At 33.3% G+C, this 20,395-nt stretch overlaps 2 protein-coding genes across 2 annotated transcripts; one reads left to right on the forward strand and one right to left on the reverse strand.

Moving 5' to 3' along the window:
- Positions 1-3,126: 3,126 nt before the first annotated feature.
- LOC132170278 (probable linoleate 9S-lipoxygenase 5) lies at positions 3,127-10,035 on the reverse strand. The gene is made up of 9 exons (XM_059581195.1): positions 9,610-10,035; positions 6,299-6,588; positions 5,972-6,212; positions 5,544-5,882; positions 5,371-5,456; positions 5,165-5,272; positions 4,768-5,072; positions 4,426-4,689; positions 3,127-4,117 (listed from the first exon to the last, which is right to left on the reverse strand). Exons 1-9 carry the CDS (start codon positions 9,839-9,841, stop codon positions 3,364-3,366), a joined length of 2,619 nt encoding a protein of 872 aa, XP_059437178.1. The 5' UTR covers positions 9,842-10,035; the 3' UTR covers positions 3,127-3,363.
- A 6,981-nt stretch (positions 10,036-17,016) lies between these two features.
- On the forward strand, positions 17,017-18,633 carry LOC132168609 (uncharacterized). The gene has a single exon (XM_059579603.1). It carries the CDS (start codon positions 17,017-17,019, stop codon positions 18,631-18,633), a length of 1,617 nt encoding a protein of 538 aa, XP_059435586.1.
- Positions 18,634-20,395: the final 1,762 nt, after the last annotated feature.

Below are 20,395 nucleotides of genomic sequence, written 5' to 3' on the forward strand. Positions count from 1 at the left end.
AAATTATGTCTATTCCACAGATATTATTCTCGTTCATTGTTGAAAGGATGAGAGCTCTATAGTTAAGAGAAAGAGAAAACCACAGTTTTTTAGCGTTTAAGTAAAGAGAGAGCATTCATATTAAACTAGCCAAACTTAAGCTACATTTAACTAGAAAACTCAATTTTTATATTTTAACTAGCCACTTAAAGTAGGCATTAATATCGTATAACATGTTACTCTTTGTTTCTTATGTGGGGATCAATAAGGCGGACATTATCCTCAATAGGATTTCGTTCTAAAGTTAAGGAAGACATAGATTTCTAGAAATCTCTCTTTAAAATACTCCAACATTACATATTAACTACTTCTCATTGTTTGTTCAAAATGTTTACATTTTAAACGTATTAAAAAAAATAAAAAAGTCTAAATCTTCACATGATTTACCTGGGAAAATGACTGAATTTGAGAAGAAGACTTTTGTAACACAACAAATAGACAATGAAATTAGTTAGTAATCATTTTTAACAAAAACTTATCTTCATCGAGATCTTGGTTAAAAACTAAAACCTAGTTTGGGTTTAAGGTTTCTAACGCCCGAAAACCAAGAAAATCAATTCCAAAATAAATCCCAAAATATGTAACATAACTCAAAGATTTCTTACCACATTATGCTGAGTAAGTGGGTTGAAGGAAGATTGTTTTCTTCCCACATCTGCAAGTCATGTGGCAAAAACTTCAACAATTCCACTCGAGCACCTTTACCCATGGGGAAGTTTTTAATGTTACCAGATCTTGAAGACTACAAATAAAATTCTTCATTACTACAAATAATTCTTCTCCAATGTCTATCGTCTTTAGTATGGGAACGCAATAGTCATTCTTTTCTACAAGCTACATATACTCAATTTCAAGATTAATAAGCTCCGAAGCCTGCTGCTTCACAAAAACAGGTTGCCCAAACTCTCATCCGAAAATTTGCCGATTTTGGTATGAGAAAATTTGTTCATTGGTCACAAAGAGTTTGCCCACTTTATAGGCTTCACTTTCTTTTTTCATTTTTAACGTATGAAGGGCCGTAATATTTTCATTTAGATTTATTCTAAGCTAGCTCATAATTTTATTTTGTTGTAATTAACGTGGTGTTATTGTAAGTAAAATGCATAATGTTATAAATTATATTTTTACTTTATAATTATCTAATTTATCTCATAATAGTCCGTTTCAACTAATTTAGGATGGATCTACATTCGGACCTAAAAGAGTCATGACGCTACCGATTTTCAAAATTTTTATTATTTAAATTTTTACTAAGTTACATATATTATGTGTACGTACGTGTGCGTGTTTTTAGGCCTAAAAGTCAAGTTTGGCCCCTATCAAAATTAATGTTGGCCTCTCATTTTTGGCCTCTCTAAATGAAAAATTATGATTTCTTCCCTACAACTAATTGTTGGATTTTATTTTATATTTAACAATAATTAATCTAAGGGTTGGTTGAAACGGTCATATCATTATACGATAATTGTGTGATATAAATGTGATTCCTAACATTACTCATTTAAATTTTTGAATGATATAACAACGTATGCATTATACACTATGTAGAAGTATATATACTATTAAATCTATAAAATATAATAGATATTTTTCATTTCACTTAAAATGAAAATGATTCTTATCCTTATTTGAGGAATAATGTTACAAGTCCCTTTTGTGTCACTCTTGTTTTTCTCTAAGAATAATGTGGTTCTTAAAATCACCATTTGATTTTTTGCTTCGTAGCTAAATTAATGATAATTAATGATGTAATATTTGTAGTAATAAACCATTTTAAAGGAGATAGCTTGTATAAAGCTGAAAATTTAGTGTAATAATTATTTCGTGATATTTCTTTTTGTTAAAGTTAGAACTGTGCCTGCAAGTTTTAAAATTTAGGCTTGATGCCTGCAAGTTTTGAAGTTAGAATTGTGCCTCACGATGAAAATAAGTATGAAGAAGTTCTAGATCCTGATTTTGGTGAATCAGCAATTGGTCGGGTTGCACCAGCACCTGTGGATTCTGGTTAGCATGGTACTATGATTTAACTTTATCAAAAATGCCTAAAAGAAATTGCAGTTCTTTTGAATTAAGAATGTTGTAGAATCCACTATCATTGGCCTCCAGCCCCTGAACTACAACAAAATAAAAAGCCCAAAACTTTCACTAGTGGGTTAGCCCGATTGCTTCCAATTGCTTTGAAGCCCATTACATTGCCCACTCTATAAAAATTTGCGATTCTTGTGAGAATATTTTTTGTTATGGGTTATACAGAATACTCAAATCCCATCAACACGTACCAGAAAGATTCAAACCTTCATGTTCCTCATAATGTGTTTGACAGTTTAGTGTTCGCGTAATTGAACAGTGATTGGTGGGATATGGGTAATGGAGGAGGAAATTACGTTAGAAAAGTAAAAAATAATTAAGAGATTTTTAGGAAATTACGTCAGACATGAATGGTTTTGATACCAATTGTTACGAGATCGCGTAACTGAAGGTGTGATAGGAGTGATATGGGTAATGAAAGAAGAAATTAAGTATGAAAAAGAAAAGTAATTAAAGAAGACAAGAATCTGCAGCTCTAGCAAACACTCCAACCAGAAGGGAAGCAAATGAATAGTTTGTAGGCTGTTGGGGGATTTAACTTACTGAATGGTCTAAATTGTGACTAAAAGTTCACCATTGTACGGTAAAAAGATGCAGCAGCTTTGAGAGCCACTGCTCTGAGCTTTGAGGGCACCGGACTGCCACCACTGAGCTTGTATCATAGCTGAGAGCTAGGAATTTTGGAAGGTACAGAGGTAAATCATGATTTCCCTGTTTCTTTAAGCATCATTGTTTCGATTTCGTCCATTTAATTATTAGACTGATCTGCTAACATTGTGCTGATTGATAATTCTAGTCTCCTCATATCAGCATTTTGCCATTGCATTTTCGTAGTAATTGTTTGATAAGGGTTCTTTGGTTTGAAACCCCTCTGCTCCTCCTCCTCCTCCTCCTCCCCCCCACCTAGCATTAATATACAAGTTATAGATATAGGTGCCTGAGGTTCGAAGATTCTAACTTTACTTTTTTTGGATGAGGTCAGAATGAATTAAAATGAAATAAACAACTACACATGAGCATATCGCATTAGATTGAAGACACCCACAAGAGTGGTAGGACATAAGATCCCTTCAAACTTTAGAATAAATTACAAGGAGCAATTAGTCAAATTGAAACGCTTGAGAGAGTTTCCGACTATACATGCCTTTATTAAGGAGAAACTTATTATAGCACAAGTAGACGAAAGAAAAACATTGCTGTAAAACTCTAACAACAACCCAATAGAGAAGCAAAGTTTTAGATTGAGACACTATTGGGAATTCCCTTACCAGTAATTCCACCTTCACTAGTGGGATAGAGCAAAGTATATGGCACCTTTACTGGTCCAACTCGGTTTTTCCATTTCTTGTCATTGTTCATTTTTATAATTCTATCCTCAATTCCGGCCAACTTCTGTCCAAATCTCTCAAAGGCTTCCAATGCTTCTGCATCCAACGTCCATTCAGGAGTATCTCTTTGCCCAAGATACACCTCATCGGAAGAATGCGTTGACAAAATCTCAATGAGGGAAACACCAAGAAGTGTCTGGAGTTGGGCAGTAATTGTTTTCAAGAAAACCTTATCAGGGTCTGACTTGAGTTCATCATATTCTGGAGTGCCTTTTTCAGGCATGAACCGACGGCTGAGTGTTGGGCGGTTTGGGAGGTAGCCTGCATAAGGGTACTGTCCAAAATTCACAGCGGCATGGAGCGCAGAAGCAATCCATATGATGATGGTGCATGTTTCTACAAGCTCTTCACGCGTTTGCATTTTAGGCCACCAGGGCTCATCTTTCTTGTCACCATGACCCACCTCTCTAAGTTCCTTCCACCAGGACTGCAGTTCGGAGTCATTTTGTACCCTGTCATCACTCTTGTAATAGAAGGAGCAGTAGTCTTCAACCCATGTTTTGATTGCGGACCAGATTTCCAGCCCATCAACAGCATATGGATAGTCCTCAATCAGTAGACGAAGACCATGTGGGGAGTTTGAATCCTTAACTGCCATTCCCCTAAATGAAGCAAAACGAATAGCATATGTCATTTGAGATATATAGATCACAGACATATTTATTTTATTTTTTTTAGTGTAGAACTTTAGGCCAATAACACAACCAAAATTTGAAGCCCTAAAATTGGCCTCAACCCCTCTAAACATTATGCCTTTATGGAGTCTATCATTCAACAGTTTTGAAGTAAGTGTTAGTTTTTAGTTTCCCTGATGGATAAATTCACATTGCATTTCAGATTTGAAGTTAGTTATAATGCCAAATATCTCATACACCATGACTGTCATTTTGATCTGGAGTGTAACATTTACCTCTTGATGAGATCTGCAGGAAGTGCTTGCTCAGGAAAAACCCAGTTCTTATAAACTACTGATGACATCTCCATGGAATACTTTGCTGGAAAAACTGTCGCTTCCAGAACCCCACCAGCATTGATGAGAATCTGCCGAGCAAATGCATTTATATTCATTGTGTCACGGAAGTGAGGATGCAGAAGCTTGTGAATTGGGTGAAGCACGCTCAGTTGTCTGTTTGTTGCTATCACAAATGGCTCAATCGCTGCATGGGTATTTAACCTGTGACCAACACAAAAGTTATTCAAAAAACCGTCATAAAAGATGGACTGAATTTTTCTTTCTTTGAGAGAGGTGTACCAGTGGCTAATGAGCTGATGATATCCAGAGTCATTTACAGCTACATAAGCTTTTGCCAGTTGCCAAATAGAACTTTCAACACCTTCTTCAGCTGGCGTGAACACTTTGCTAATGGCACCAAATTGATCTCCTTCAGGATGGGGCAAGCTTAATTCAATCACCAATGGCTTCAAAGTCCCATCATTCTTCAAGAAAAGGATTGTCCTGCTGGCATACGTCTTTGTGGAAGTTGAGTTTATTCGCCTCAGGTACGGCATGATTGCATCATGGTGATCTAATATGAATAGCTTCTTCTTGTTGATTGCCTACAACCAAAGACATTTCAATCACTATGCTTCAATTGTTATAAGATTAAAGCACTGTAATTACAAAGCGACTTCAGTTCAGAATATATTACCTCATCTATGCTGAGCCCATCTATGTTATTTTCAATGTGTTCCTTAGTTATTGTACTGGCCTGATCACCATATACTTTAGGATCTAGCTTGCTTGCAGGCGGGAATTCCTGTATTAGTTCAGAGTTAATTATGAGTTAATTATGAGTAAATATGAAAAGCCATGATCCTGTATTTGGATCAATTGATAATAGAAGTTTAAGATTACTTGAAGACGACGAATGTTGACAGGGTTTACTCCAGCCAGCATCTCTCTTCCAAACTCTTCATCCGTCCTCCATGCAGACTTATCCTCTGCTCCAGATCATTGAAACACCACTATTAATTCAAAGAAAGTAGTATTCCAAGGCTCATATATCCTAAAGCTCTTGAATATGATACCTTTAATCACTTGGGGCATTGGATATTTGAGGAGTCCTTCACCCTCTGTTGGGAAAATTTCCTTGAGCATCTCAGCTGGGATGTCTTCCCTAATATTCTGAAGTAAGCCGTCAGGTAGCTTAACTCCTCCTTCATAGAGTTTAAGTACATCTTGAATGCTGTCAAACTCACTGGGAGTGCTGTCAAATAGAGATTCCAGCTCAGGTTTAAGGAATTGAGCTACGGCTTTCAGTGCATAAGCAAGGAAGTCTGACATCTTCAAGTGACCAAAACGCTCATCTCTTGGGACATAAATGTTTAAGCTCTTAAGAAGCTTCATTCTGCTCTCGCTGTTAGGATCTGTTAAGGTTATTACATAAAAATCTTAATGACAACAATGATGGTAGTCATAGATATAAATGTTTAATCTCATAAAATGTCTAATTAACCTGTCTCCGATGGTGGTCGTCCGGTTCTTCCCCGACGAGGGTAAGGGTACTCGCTAGACCCTCCCAGAACCGGGCGGACATATTTCGGGCCCTTGTCTGGATTTCCCAAATCATTGTAGTAAGCATAGTCATAGACTCTGTCCCATTCCTGAAGCTCTCCTGTTCCATCTCCTCTCAAGTTCACAAGCTCTTCTTCTCTGTACTTCAGCAGTGGCCCTGGTGTTTCATTTGGAAGAAATGTCTGCAAAAATATGAATGCATATCAACTTGTTACTTTGGATGCAAAAATATGAATGCTTATTGCTTATGCCAAGTTTGATATGCTACCTTGTTGGAGAAGAAAACACGGTCCTTTTTATATTGGTCTGCAGGATAAACCCATGAGTTGCAGACAAAGTGGATCCGACCTTGGCCTGGAACATCTTCGAGGGTGAGACTTTTGAGGTAGAATTCACTATGATGATTGTTTTTTACTAAGAATGCTCCTGGAATTGCTATGTCCTCGTCCCAGTCAAAGGTAACCTTGAATTCTGACTCGCCTGCTAGCAATGGGGTGATTGTGCTTATCCAGTTTTCCAAGTATGCTGGATTTCCAAGTTTCCCTTGCAACCCATTTGCTACAAAAACACAACAACTTCAATAATGGCTGCTGTGGTGATTTAGAAGTTAAGTATAATTCATTGTGAATATAATGATGGATCCAACGTTCAAACTCAAAATCCTTTTGTTATGATATTACGCTAAATCTCACTTACCTTATAAGCTTAAATTTCTTTAGTAATAGTTTAGATTTGAATTAGGTTTCTAAATACTGATAATGGATTCAATTAACAAAAAGTACTGTTTTTTTCAAAGGAAAAAAAAAAACACACAGAAGAAAATCATGAATATTAGCTGCTTTAAAAAGTAAAATGATGAGAGCTAAAAAATAAACCCATTTGCTTGGTGTCTCATATTCTGGTCAGCTGATTGTGTCTTTTGCCTGTCACCATCGCCTAATCACATGCCTACTAGTATTACTAGATTGACAGCCAATCACCATCTGGTGAGCTGATGCTGATAGTGATAGCCATGAATGAAAATGACCTTTTTTTTTTTTCTTTTTTTTTTAATATATATATATATATATATATATATATATATATATATTTTCAAGCAATAACTAAATATAGTTTTATTGACTTCTTGTTGTCATCAACATCATGATGAAAAATATCTGATATCTCTTAGAGCCCCACCACCCATTAATGGACATCTCCATCATACCGTTAAATCTGTCATCCATGGAACAATATTGGTGGTGAAATTTTGTGTGGAGGGGTTTCTTTGTATGATGTTCTGAGAATTTAGTTCATGTGAAGTTTCGAACACCTTGATTATAGAAAAAAAAAAAAATATATATATATATATATGGTGGTGAAATTAATATGATAGAGACCTTAAAATCACACACAAGCCATTAATTGTGTGGTATCATATATAGTTGGTGCTCGGATGTTTCATAGTAAAGTCTTTTCATCTTTATGAAAACCTTTTTATCATTTTAGCTTCACCTACTTTTTTTTTTGATCTTTTGCAATCCTACTTTTAAAGTTTAAAAACTTATAATATTAGATGTTACAAGTTGAATCAAATAGTTAATAAGTAAAATGTCTTTTATACCTCAATTAAATTTATAAAATTACTAAATTATCCTAATTAAATAACTTCTTTTTTTTTTTTTTTTACAAAAAAATAAACTTGTCCTACGACCAAGCTCTATGGAGCATGTCACAAAGCATATGTTAAAACAAACACACAAGAGTATTTTGAAGATTTGGACGTACCCCGTTATGATTTAACATAAAATCTGAATAGATGGATATAATTGAAAAGTTTTTAAACATGGTAACTTGATGTCGTAACTTTTTAAACTTGAAAAGTATGATTGTAAAAACGTTAAAACATGAAGTTTTTTCAATAATTTATCATAAAATGTCTTGAACTAGCTAATGACAAGATCATATATGAGTAAATTCTCACCAAATCAATGGTCCAGATTTTATAATTTAATCCACATGGATTATGCATATGGAGCATCCCATCTGATCACTTGAGGGCTTCCGGTGATAAAGAAAGAGGACTCGATAGTCAACAACGTGATAAAAAAAGAATAAATAAAAAAAAAAAGAAAAAAGAAAAAAAGGACTGGAAGATTTCTTTTGACTTGCTGTTGAGTACAGTGGCAGTGACCAGCGAATTGGCGTACGGAAAGTTAATCACCACATTTTTCATTCCCATTTAAAAATGTTGGGTGAAGCTAAACAGCACCCACGCACGCCAGTTAAATTTATTTTTTATTTTTTATTTTAAAAAAAAATTAGTTGGCGTGTGGTATGTTAGCGTGCTGTATATCATGACCAAAAAATGTTTGGGTGATGTTAAACATCACGCTTAGCGTGATGCACGCCGGGGTGATTGAATATTTTAAAATAATAAAATATAATATTTTATTATTATAATTATTTAAAAAAAACCTAACGTGCATGACTATTCATGCAAACTGGCGTTATTGGTATCATAGCCCAAAAATGTTTAAATGAATTAAAATAATTTAAGACATATTAAATTAAAAATTAAATAAACAAATAATTGACACAGACAAGCCGGCGTGAGACGAGAATGATTCCGCAACCTTGGATCAAGTAAAACGACGGGAATTATTGTCGACTCTATTTCTCTATGGCACGTCACCACGGTGGCGCAATTTTGATTTCAATTTTTCGTGATAATTAGAAGAAGGAAAAACGAAAAAAAGAAAAGAAAAAAGAAGCAAATTAAATGAAGGTGACGTATAAAAAATATATATTTATCCAGGAGAAAAAGAGAGAGAATGGTGCATTCACCACCTCCCATTTAATACATATTTAGTTAAAAATTTAATTAAAGCATATACTTTTTATTTTAGTTATTCAATTTAACATTTTAACTATTCATTTTTATTATATTTTTACTATTTTCAAAAAAAAAAAAGATTATTTTTTTATTAATTTAATTTATGTATTATTGATTTTTTTTTTTTTTATTCGAACAGGTAGGCCGGGAAGATCAATTGTACGTAATTATCCTATCTGGGCATGACCATAGTATTGTTGAATTAGTTAGGCACCGTAATAGCTAGTCAAAATAGTAGCTTTAATTTTTTTTTTACAAATTAATAGAGCAAAAGATGAGCCTTGTTTAGTCAATATTTGTGCCAATTAAACTCACCAAGGTCAGTGTCAATTTTTAATTAGCGCCATTAATGTTAATGAAGATATTGCAGGGAAAGAGAGTTGTTGGGTATTGGATTAATTTCTTTTTTCTTTTTTCTTTTTCTAAGCAAAAACAAGAAAATCCCACCTCTAACTTTTCATAGAGGTTGTGAATAAGCCCAATTAATTAAGGCCGGCCGGCAAGAAATTCAAAAGGAGGAGATCGTTTTGGCTTGTTTAGGTCCTTTAATTTAATAATAATGTAAGAATAATTAGTATTAATTAGCAACATGCACCATAAAATGAAAATAATCTTACAAAGAGAGCCATAAAAAATATATATAAAAAAAATTAAAAAAAAAGAAAAGAAAAAGAAAGAAGGGAATTAGAAGAAGTAGTAATTACCAGATGGGTCAGCATGAACAGCACTAATAAGCTGCAAAGAAACCTTTTTGCCCAACAACTCATGAAAACGATCAAGAATCGATGCATTAAAGTCGTTGAAGTCCAAAACATTCTTCTTCATCAGCACCACCCTGCCTTCAACCTTCCGGCTCTCTCCCGCCGCCTCGCATTTCATCTTTTTGTTCCCGTCGTCATCGTCGCCGATGATGGCGTTGATGATGTTGTGAAGCATCTTTCTCAGCAGTTCAGGCACTAAGCAAAGGAGACGTTTTTGAGGGAAAAAGTTTGTTTGGTTTTGGAGAAAGAGAAGACTTGTTTGTCGTATTTATAGGGAAAAAGAAAGAGAGGGCATTTGAAATGAAGCTTCAGTACTTGTTTCCCAATGGATACGTTCCCACATGGAAAATAAGACTCTGGTGGAAAAGATGAACCATTTTGAACGTTTTATTAATTTATCGTAACTTTCTTGTTCTCTTCTGAGGATGACTCATAAACCTATATATGTGGTATGGTACACTGTCATAATCCCTTGTAATTATTTAGGTTATACAGTTGTATCATAATATTAATATGCCTACTTTTATAATTCTTTGGCTGCTTCCTACTTAATTTTAGGTTGTCAGATTTAATGAACGGGTATAACCATTTTATTATTGGGTTCATAATAGGCTGAATCATTCTGTGAGCACTTAAGTGAAGCCATTAGACTTCATTTAAGTCATCAGACAAATTAAGGTTGAGAAACTAGTTTCCTCCACACACACCCATTTTAAATGAATTAATCCGGCTATCAATCAGATCGAGAAGGAAACCTGTCGTCTAATAAGAGATGTATGTTTATCTCTCTCATTAATTTGTTCTTTGCATGCATAGCATGAAGAAAAACAAATTTATTTAGTATAATTCTAACAAAATTTGCAGATGTTTTGGGTATTAGTATAAAAAAAAAAAAAAAGAATGTGAAATGTTTTGGGTAATAATTAGTAGCATGCCTTTTATTGGCCATTTCTAAAGTGAAATAGAGCAACTTGGAAAGGGCACACCTTTTTCTTTATCAGATTAAGAAAATGCAGAAGACTTGATCGATAATATTCTTATAATCCTTTTGTTCTTTTTTAATTGCTTATTCAATAACTTTTTAGGTTACTTATACATTACTTTTCTTTGTGATTTCTCTCACACGTTCTTTTTTAAGTGGGAATTGTAGTCTTTATTCTGTTTTGATCACTTAGAATCTCTCTCACTTTTTGTTCTTTCCAAAATGTGAATTGCGTTGGGTGTGGTTTGTTCATCTGATCGATGTAATTAAGGAGAGCTGCTTCTTAGATTATATCTAATTATATTATACATATTATAATATCATTCTCCACATGATATCATTAATTATCTTCTTATATAATTAAAACCATAACATTCGCATTTTCTTTTCAAGTGTAGAATTAATCCACTTTGGTAGGAAAAAAATCCCTACTTTTTTCTTGGTAGTGTGACGTCAGACACGTCCTTTTCTTGCCATGTACGGTGCAAAATATATGTCTCCCATAGGACCCATTCCACGATGGCTCAACTTATGAAAAGTAGTCTTACATGGTGTGCAATGGACATTAACATAATGGAAGATAAGTCTAGTCCTATTATTGGTAAGAAGATATCACATGCGAAGTAGTGGGCAATTAACAAAAGATCTTCGGTGGGGAATATAATCCTCTCTAATTCATTTGAACCCAATTAATTACATTAGAGAGGTATTTTTGTCTTTTCACTTTTTGATGAGACAAAAATATCCATTCAATATTAGTTATATAACTAAAATGAACTGGATATGATCCTAATTCAGCTAGAGGGGGGGTGAATAGGTGTTCTCAATTTAAGTACAACAAATATTGGCAAATTAAAATTAAGAACAATACACAATATCACCAAAATTAACCACCAAAGTATAAAACAAATCAAACACATGCATGGATTTTGGTGTCTAAATGAAAATCTTTGGAATAACTTTTTAAAAGTAAAATCACTTCGGAGCAACCGAATTTAAGAAATTCATCAACTATAAAAGAATCACTTTATACTCAATTGATACTTACAAAACCTTTATAGCTGAACCCAATGTGTACCCCAACAAATTGCTGAACCTTTATAGCTGAACCTTGATTTCATATAAAGTGTCTCATTCGGGCATTCTCCAACCTAGGTACCGAACGAGCAATTCTAATTTTGACGTCGAATTTGATCAAGTTTTTGTATTATAGTTAAAGTCTAAATCTAACTAACAACCTTAGACTTAGACTAACCTTAATTTTGACACCGAATTAACCAACATAAAACTTAACAAATTCATTTTGAAAATGAAAAACCAAACAAATTGCCACTTAAGTTTTCCTATTGTCTTCTAGTATGGCTTGCATTAAAACAAACGGTGCCGTAGTTGGGAAGACAAGGAACAAGAGAAGAGCAAAAGGAAAAGATCAAGGAAATTGAAAGAGAAAGGCAGAAAAAGAAGGAAGACGACTTTCCTTCATTGTTTTCATAACATTAAATGCGTCTCCCAATTTAGGGCAGAATTTATTTCATGGATTTATTCCAAGTTTGAAAATATATTAATTAAAAATAAGGGGAAACTTAACAAAATTTTTATGAATTTTCACCCATTTTGAAATTATCCTCTTAATGTTAAAACATTTTCAATTTAGAGTATCGAATTTTCAATTTTTTGCAATGTCTCTCATCCGTTAAAATATTCTGTTAAATCTTTTTTCAAAATTCCCAAAATACCCCAATTTTTTTATATAATAAAAAAAAAAAATTTTAAAAATTGTAAATATTTAGGTGTAGGTATGTTTGCAAATTCCGTTACATTATGACTAACGCCTAAATCTTTGCAATTTTTATTATTTATTTTTTATTTTTATAATAAAAAATATTGGTATTTTAGAAATTTTGATAAGATTTAACGAAAAATCTTAACAGAGTGGAGACATTGCAAAAAATTGAAAGTTCGATACTCTAAATTGAGAGTTTTTAAACATTAGGAGAGTAATTTCAAAACGCGTGAAAATTCAAAAAAGTTTTGTTAAGTTTTCCCTAAAAAAAATTAATAAGAGGAGATGTGCATGACTACTTCTAGAGTCAATGAATGAAGATCCATTAATTCAAGTGGTCCTTGCAGTAGGATTAGATGGATTAATGGGTCAATTAAGATTTCAGGTCCTACCAGTTTTATTCGTGCAAGAAAAATAAATATATAAATGAATATTGTTGGGAGTCATCACCCCTTCTTTCTGTAATTTGTTTACTTTCTATATATTTTGATGAAATTAATCTTACTTACAACAAAAATGAAAACAATCTGTGAGTAATTTTAAGCAAACAGGGAAAAGCTAGCTTCTCCATCCACGCCTTTCCTTTCTTGTACGTATTTATACCCTCAATCACACGGAAAACATGTTGATTTTGGGCTGCTGCCTTTATCTCTTAGGATTAATCATCTTTCCAAAATAATCTACCAAATTAATCAGTGAGTTTGGTCCCATTTGCCAACTCATGACCAAATTCAGGCCATCTTGACTTTTAAACGTTTCTACTTTCAAATAGTTTTATCCAAGTTGCCTAATTTCATTAGCTTAATTTTTCCAATTAATTAACAAGTGTGTAAAATGGTTAGCTTTTTAAGATATCTAAGACATGAAACCAATCATCTCAATATTATTTAATAGATTGGTATACGGCATGTCATACAATTGGATGAGGTTGGAGTAAAAATCTATCTTCTTTTTTTTTTTTTTCAAAAGTGCCGATTCAAAGTTTGATTTTCATTATCAAGTCATCAAATTGTATAACAGTAGTATAATAGTCTATTAAATAATATTACAAACTTTGATTTGTGATATTGCTTTTGCCACATGATCTAATATTTAACAGCATAATGAAATAAATATTATTTAGTAGATTCGTATACGACATGTTATACAATTGGAATGTGGTTGAAGTAAAAATTAGGCTTTTTTTTTTTTTTTTTTCAAAAGCGTTGATTTAAAGGTTGTTTTTCACTATCACATCATTAAATTGCATTAGGAACTTTGATTTGTGATATTGCTTCTCCACATAATCTAATATTTAACTGCATAATGAAATAAATATATAGATATTTTTTTTAAAAAAATGAATAAGGATACGGAAAAAGGTTACGTGGGAGAAATAAATATATAGATTGAATGTTACAAATCAAGATCTTGTTTGGATCAGGAGGATCTTCTACTTCATTTGGGCCATTGCTCATAAAATAAAAAAAAAAAAAAAAAACAATAAAGTTCATTTGGGTAATTATTTCATCATATTGTCCCCCTTTTTCTTTTGAGAGGAACTTTATAATGATGCATCCACATAACTATAATGTATTGAAACCGAGCCATCGGTAACAATAGTTCTTCATGAAGATGATCTGAAAGTCAACGAGAATGGTGGACAGAATCATGTGACCAATAGTACCATCTAATCACCTTTATAACATCTCAATCCAATAATAATAATAATAATAATAAAAATGAAAGGCTACAAAATGAAAAGGACAAAAACTTGGATATATATAAAAAGAAATAAAACCCATGCGTTTGAAAACGTAATTGTTAATGACTATTAGAACAAGACAGATGAGGACTCAAGCAGATTAAGAGATTATAGAAAGTAGTGTTAGAACAATAATAAACGTGTCAAAAAGGAATTAGAATATAAATAAACCAAGTATTTTAGAGATTAGAAGTTATCTCCTTAGATCGATGATGTTGAAACAGATAAAATTGTATGCTACCAGCCGAGTCTTCTAAAGGTGGCTATCAATTGGACTAGCCAAAGTCTTTCACTAATTAAAATATAGGTTTTTGTGCATGGACAGGAGGGAGGAGACCTTAACTTATATATAGAAAATGATAAGAAATTCACCCGTCATACACTTCTAACCCTAATACGATTAAAGGCCTCATATGGTTTATCACATTTAGTACGAACTTAATTCTTACTCGCAGGGACGGGCTTAAGGGCCTCCACCTCTAAAAAAATAAAATTATGAAAAATAGTTTTTCAATTTTTAAATTTGTTAGAGAAAAAAATAATAATAAATTAGGTTTTTTTTTTTTTTGGTTAACAATCCGACCCCTTAAAATTGAACTTTTAAAGTTTCTTACCTGCCTACTCGGCTAAGGTATATAAAGCCCAATAACTCAATAATCACTCAATAACATCTGGGTTTGTCGTTTAGACTCTGTCTTATCCGTTTTAGTAAATCAAAATCTGCAATCAAATTAAGACCAATAAAAAAAAAAAAAAAAAAAAAGATTTCTAACGGTCTCCATCTTCTGGCCATATGCCTCCCCCCTGTCCCATACACCCGAGGAGAAAGAATATAGAGAAAATGAGGGAGAGGAAGGAAATAGAAGAGCAAAGGTTAGAGGAGGAAGAATGGGGCAAATATATGGGCCGAATAAGTTGGGTACCCGAGTGCTAGTGGGCCTCCTAGCCATTAAACCACTTATTATATCCAAGGATGCAAAATAATGCCAACATTGGCACGCAGGCCCATATATGCAAACAAGACAAGACATGGCTTGGAAATATCCCCATGTCCTCTAGACAGAATTAGAAAATAATCATTTATAATTTCATAGAAAAGAAAAAAAAAAAAAAATCAATTTTTATCTTCTTTTTTGTTTCTCTTAGGCTACTGTGTATCATTATCTTTAATTTTTTTAAAGGTATTGAACGAAGTTCTCCAACCAAACTATATATTTATTACATGCACAATAGTTTTTTTTTTTTTTTTTACTAGACCTCCAAATGGACTTTCAAACTTTAAATTATAACTATGTCCCCCAACCGTAAGATTGCATAGCGGGGTTGGGTGAGAAAGGTTTTCTTGAGGCTTATGCGGTGGCAAAAAAGACCACATTTAGTTACTCTTCGATTGAAAAAAAAATAAAAATAAAAATTCTGAGCCACCCTTTTCCACCAATGGGATTTATTTATTTATTTTTTCAAATATATGAGTATTTTTGTCTTATATATATATATATTTTGTTGACCTTGGAAGGACATTGACAACTTTTTTATTTTTTAATTTGGGAGACATTATTGCAACTTAAAATTTGGGAGGATATTATTAATTGGGTGGTAGTTTGAATGAAATATATGAACTTTTTTGAATTTAATACCAAATGCGAAACCATCTCTACCCCTAGGGGGTCCCATGCCCTCCCAATTTTTTATTTTTAAAAAAAAACACTACAAATTTGAAAATTTCTTCTAAATTTTATGTATTTTTATTAAAATGGTCTCTTCAAAATTAATTTTTTACCTTCAAAAAAAATTAAATTTTTTTCATTTTCTCCCCCTCTCATAAAATTTTATGGGAATGCTAGGTTTTTCAAAATTTTCCTAAAAAATTTGGTTCCCAATGATGTATCTATTGTTTTAGTCAATAAATACATAAGATAATGAAATAGTGACACATCACTTGAGACTCAAATTTTAGAAATTAAAAAAAAAAAAAAATGAAAACTCATAGCATCATGTCGGTTGATATTTTTGGCTAAACTTCAATATAATTGGCTCTTAATTATGGTGATGCCGACAATATATTTGAGGTCGATCCCAAGTAAAGAATGTGCACAAATGAAGAAAAGGATAAAGAAAAGAGAAAAAAATAAAGGAGCATAACATATATATATATATATATAAAAGAGGGGGAATAAAGGAAGAGAATAAATGTTGTTATACAAAAAGAAAAGCAGGAAAGAATGAGTAGAGGCAAAGAAAGGATCTCAATTAAGTTGTTTATAAACCCACCTCTTTCATAGTTTCTGAAGCACAAATAAATTTGTATTTTCTTATATATAGCAAAGGGGTGAAAGGTGTTTGTGATCATTCAATTTCAATTTATCCAACAAGCTTGAAGCTCTATAGCAGTGAAAGGTACTACACTCTCATTTCCTTTTCTTGGTTATGCTGTTGCTATTATTTTTTGTAGTGATATCGACCATCTTGCTCTACTCGCCTATTTTCAGTTGTATTATTATGTTCTATACCGACATTAATTTTTTGCTAGTATGATGTTGTAATAATTAAGGGTTTTTTGCCCTTATTGCATATATACATATAAAAGTGAACAACAAAGTAAAATTTTTTTTTAAAAAAAATAAAAAATTAAAGAGGCGGATATTTTCTACTATCCATTATCCAACCAGACTGGATGGAACTAGAGGGGACAATTTTAAATTAGGAAATAGGGAATACAACTTTCTTAATTTAAGATAAACAAATTAAGTCATTAATCACAAAAAAATAAAAATTATATCCTTATCACTAATTAAAGAGTTCCCTTGTACATAAATACTTGAGTGTCATAAAGAGGGAGAGATGGAGCTTCAACATTTCAGTCACGAGCATCCGTTGATCTTCAATGAAGAGCTAAATAAGGATTACGAGAGATTTAATTGCCATGGGTGCACAAAACAAATGCTGGGTCCGAATTACATTTGCAAAGAGTGCTATTGGTTCATCCTTCATAAATCATGTGCAGAACTACCCCGCGAGTTTGAACACCCGTTGCACCCCAAATATCCCCTTCTTCTCAGTTATAAGATGTACCAGGAGAAGGAAAGCAAATGTGACGGTTGCAATAGAGAAAATTTGTGGGGCTTCATTTACCAATGCTCTCATCGCTGTAATTTTAGCCTTGAAAGTAAATGTGCTTCTCTACCGCTAACTGTCCAAGCTGAAATTCATCATCAGCACCCATTGACCCTCGTGCGGAAGTCTCTCTCTTTCACTTGCGACGCCTGTGGGGAAGAAGGCAAAAGCATGTTTTACTTATGTGCTACATGCGCATTCTTTGTCCACCGAGAATGTACTTCCTACCCATCGCTTGTCAAACATATTCGTCACAGACACCATCTTCACCTCACCAATTCCCTTAAGCAGCCTCAGCTCAATCAATCCGACCATCAACTTTGCCTACTTTGTGTTAAAAAGGTGAACACAAACTACATGGTTTATTATTGCTCAGCTTGTGATTTTGTTACCCATCTTCATTGTGCTGCAAATATAAATATGAAAGGGCTACAGTGGGAGTGTATTGAATCAACAAGTATGAAATGCGAAGATCCGGGGCTTGATGAATCCATTGATTCCTTACTATATGCTGTCAAGAAATCCAAACTGGGAGAGGACAAAGTTGAAATAGCCGTGGAAATCAAACATTTTAGTCATGAGCATGACTTAAGGCTTATTGATGAGCAACTTGAGAATAACGAAAAATGTGACGGGTGTATGTCGCCTATTTACCCTCCGTTTTATACTTGTACTCCATGCAGATTCTTTCTTCACAAATCTTGTGTTAAATTACCCACGAAAAAGTCACACCCACTTCATCGACACCCCCTCGTTCTCCTCCCTGAGCCACATGATGTTGGTAAGTATTTTTGTTGCAATGCTTGTTGGCGCTATTGTAATGGCTTCATCTATCACTGTGACAAATGCAACTTCAACCTTGATGTCAAGTGTAGTTCGATGCCTGACATCTTTAAGCATGAGGGTCATGAGCACCGACTTATTCTCTACAGCAGCGGAACAAATTATGAAAAATGCAGTTCTTGTTATTCTGGAGGAAAAATCTTTCGTTGCGCTCATTGTAAATTTACTCTAGATTTCAAATGCGCTACACTACCGTGTACCATAAAATACAAACTGTACGAACAACCGTTCGCACTTTGTTATAAAGGTGAAGATGATTATAATGGTGAGTATTATTGCGATATTTGTGAAGAACCACGAGATCCAAAACATTGGTTCTACTATTGTGGAGATATCGATTTTCCTGCTCATCCAAAATGCATTCTGGGGGAAAATCCATTAATTAAGTTTGGGAAGACTTGTAAGTTTGACAAGCACGAACATCGCCTCGCTTTTGTTGACAAGAGCAGCAAGGGCGTCCATCCTACATGTAATAAATGTGGTGATCCTTGCGATGATTGAACTTTTGAATGTGTCAAATGTAATTTCAATCTTCACTATTACGAGTGGTGCTTAACATGATTGGTGTTTCAGTTTTCATAGCTGGTGCCAATTGTAATTTTTGGTTGGTCTCTGAAAATATACAAGGAAAATTGTTTGATTATTATTCAGAGGTTTCTTTTGAGTATCATTATTTAATAATTAACTCTTTTTCTTATCATATTTTATTTTATTGTATGGGTTTGATTTTTATAGTTGAATTAGAAAAGGGAAAAGAACAAAGTGGAAAGAATAAATTAAATGTGAAAGCCCAAATTAAATGCATATAGAGAGAGGAAAGCTTTGCGTACGTTAATATGTTAAGAAGGACGTACTTTTGTGAATTTTCCATCCGAATGATGACTTGGCGACTATGCATGGTCATGAGTTGATTCCTGTAAATTAAACAAAATGCGATTCTCGGGAAAAAAACACGTTTCCTAATTGTTTAGCTATTTTATAGATTATTAAAATGCACTTGAAAAATTATTAAAATGCACAATTGATCAACATCCATCATAAACCATTTTGGCCTATTAATTAGCTAGAAACCTAGAATCACTCATTTGAAAAACAAAGTGTATTTAATAAAAACACATAATTAACTATATATTAGATTACAAAAGCACCAATTAATTTATTTACATTCTACTACGTACATCTTATTGTTTGCGTCAAATCAAAACATGATCAATTTCAATTGATTCAATTTGTTTGAGAGGAATTGCACGGCACGAAATGTTTGAGAGGACAATGGTGTGATCGATCTGGGAGCTTGAAGCCATAGCAAAGTTCATAATGATTCTTTGAATTGTTTATTAATTCAAAAGGGTACCTTTCAAGATGCTTGGAAATGCTATTGATTTGGAACTCCATGTTAATCCTTTTTTTTTAATAAAAAAAAAAGGAAAAAGCTCATTAGAGCATCTATATCGAGCTCTTCAAATAAAAGTTAAATTTGAAGAACCACTTTTAAAATAAACCAAATATCAAATTCTCTACATCTTCCTCCACTTTAATTAAATATTATTATTTTTCTTCTTTTTTATTCTTGGTAGATGAGAGAGAAGGAAAATATATATATATATATATATTAAAAAACTAAATAATTTTTACTTTTTGGCACTTAGTATTTAGATAGTTTTGTTAATCAAAGTTAAATTTAAAATAAAATAGAAAGCTTGTTAAATAACTCTTTTTATAAATTTTTTAAAATTTTTAAAGAAAAGCCAAATTTAAAGAGCTCTTGGATGCTTTATGAAGACCCTCCCACGTCATTCCAGCTCCACCAATTACCTTCTGACGCGTCTTTTGAATTAATTTGAAATTTCATCACTATCCAATGCAATGGCCATTACTCTTTTCCCCACACTCTTCTCCTCTTCCTCACACGAACCCTTTCTCCTTCTCACATGAATTCCTTCTCGCAGCTTATGGGTTTCCTTTTTTTTTTTCCGTTCTTTTTTCTCGTTTTAGAAATTTCGAGCGGTAGATGGGGAGGCCGATGGAGCTTCTACATTTCATCCACAGGCATCCGTTGATCTTCAATGAAGAGGTAAACAAGAATCATGAAAAATTACTCTGCGATGGCTGCGAAAATCGAATTTGGGGTCCTAATTACATTTGCAAAAAGTGCTCCTGGTTCATTCTTCACAAATCCTGTGCACAACTGCCCCGCCAGTTGGAGCATCCGTTGCACCTCAATCCCCTTCGTCTCATCCATGCGTATTCCTGGAAGAGGCAA

This window comes from Corylus avellana, chromosome ca2 (assembly GCF_901000735.1).
Source record: "Corylus avellana chromosome ca2, CavTom2PMs-1.0".
NCBI lineage: Eukaryota > Viridiplantae > Streptophyta > Magnoliopsida > Fagales > Betulaceae > Corylus > Corylus avellana.

Coding starts and splice junctions, on each gene's coding strand:
- LOC132170278 (XM_059581195.1), bottom strand. CDS start 9,841: ATGCTTCACAACATCATCAACGCCATCATCGGCGACGATGACGACGGG. Junction 6,589..9,609: donor TGTTCATGCTGACCCATCTG/GTAATTACTACT, acceptor GTGTTTTTGTAG/CAAATGGGTTGCAAGGGAAA. Junction 4,118..4,425: donor CCTGCAGATCTCATCAAGAG/GTAAATGTTACA, acceptor TGCTTCATTTAG/GGGAATGGCAGTTAAGGATT.
- LOC132168609 (XM_059579603.1), top strand. CDS start 17,017: ATGGAGCTTCAACATTTCAGTCACGAGCATCCGTTGATCTTCAATGAA.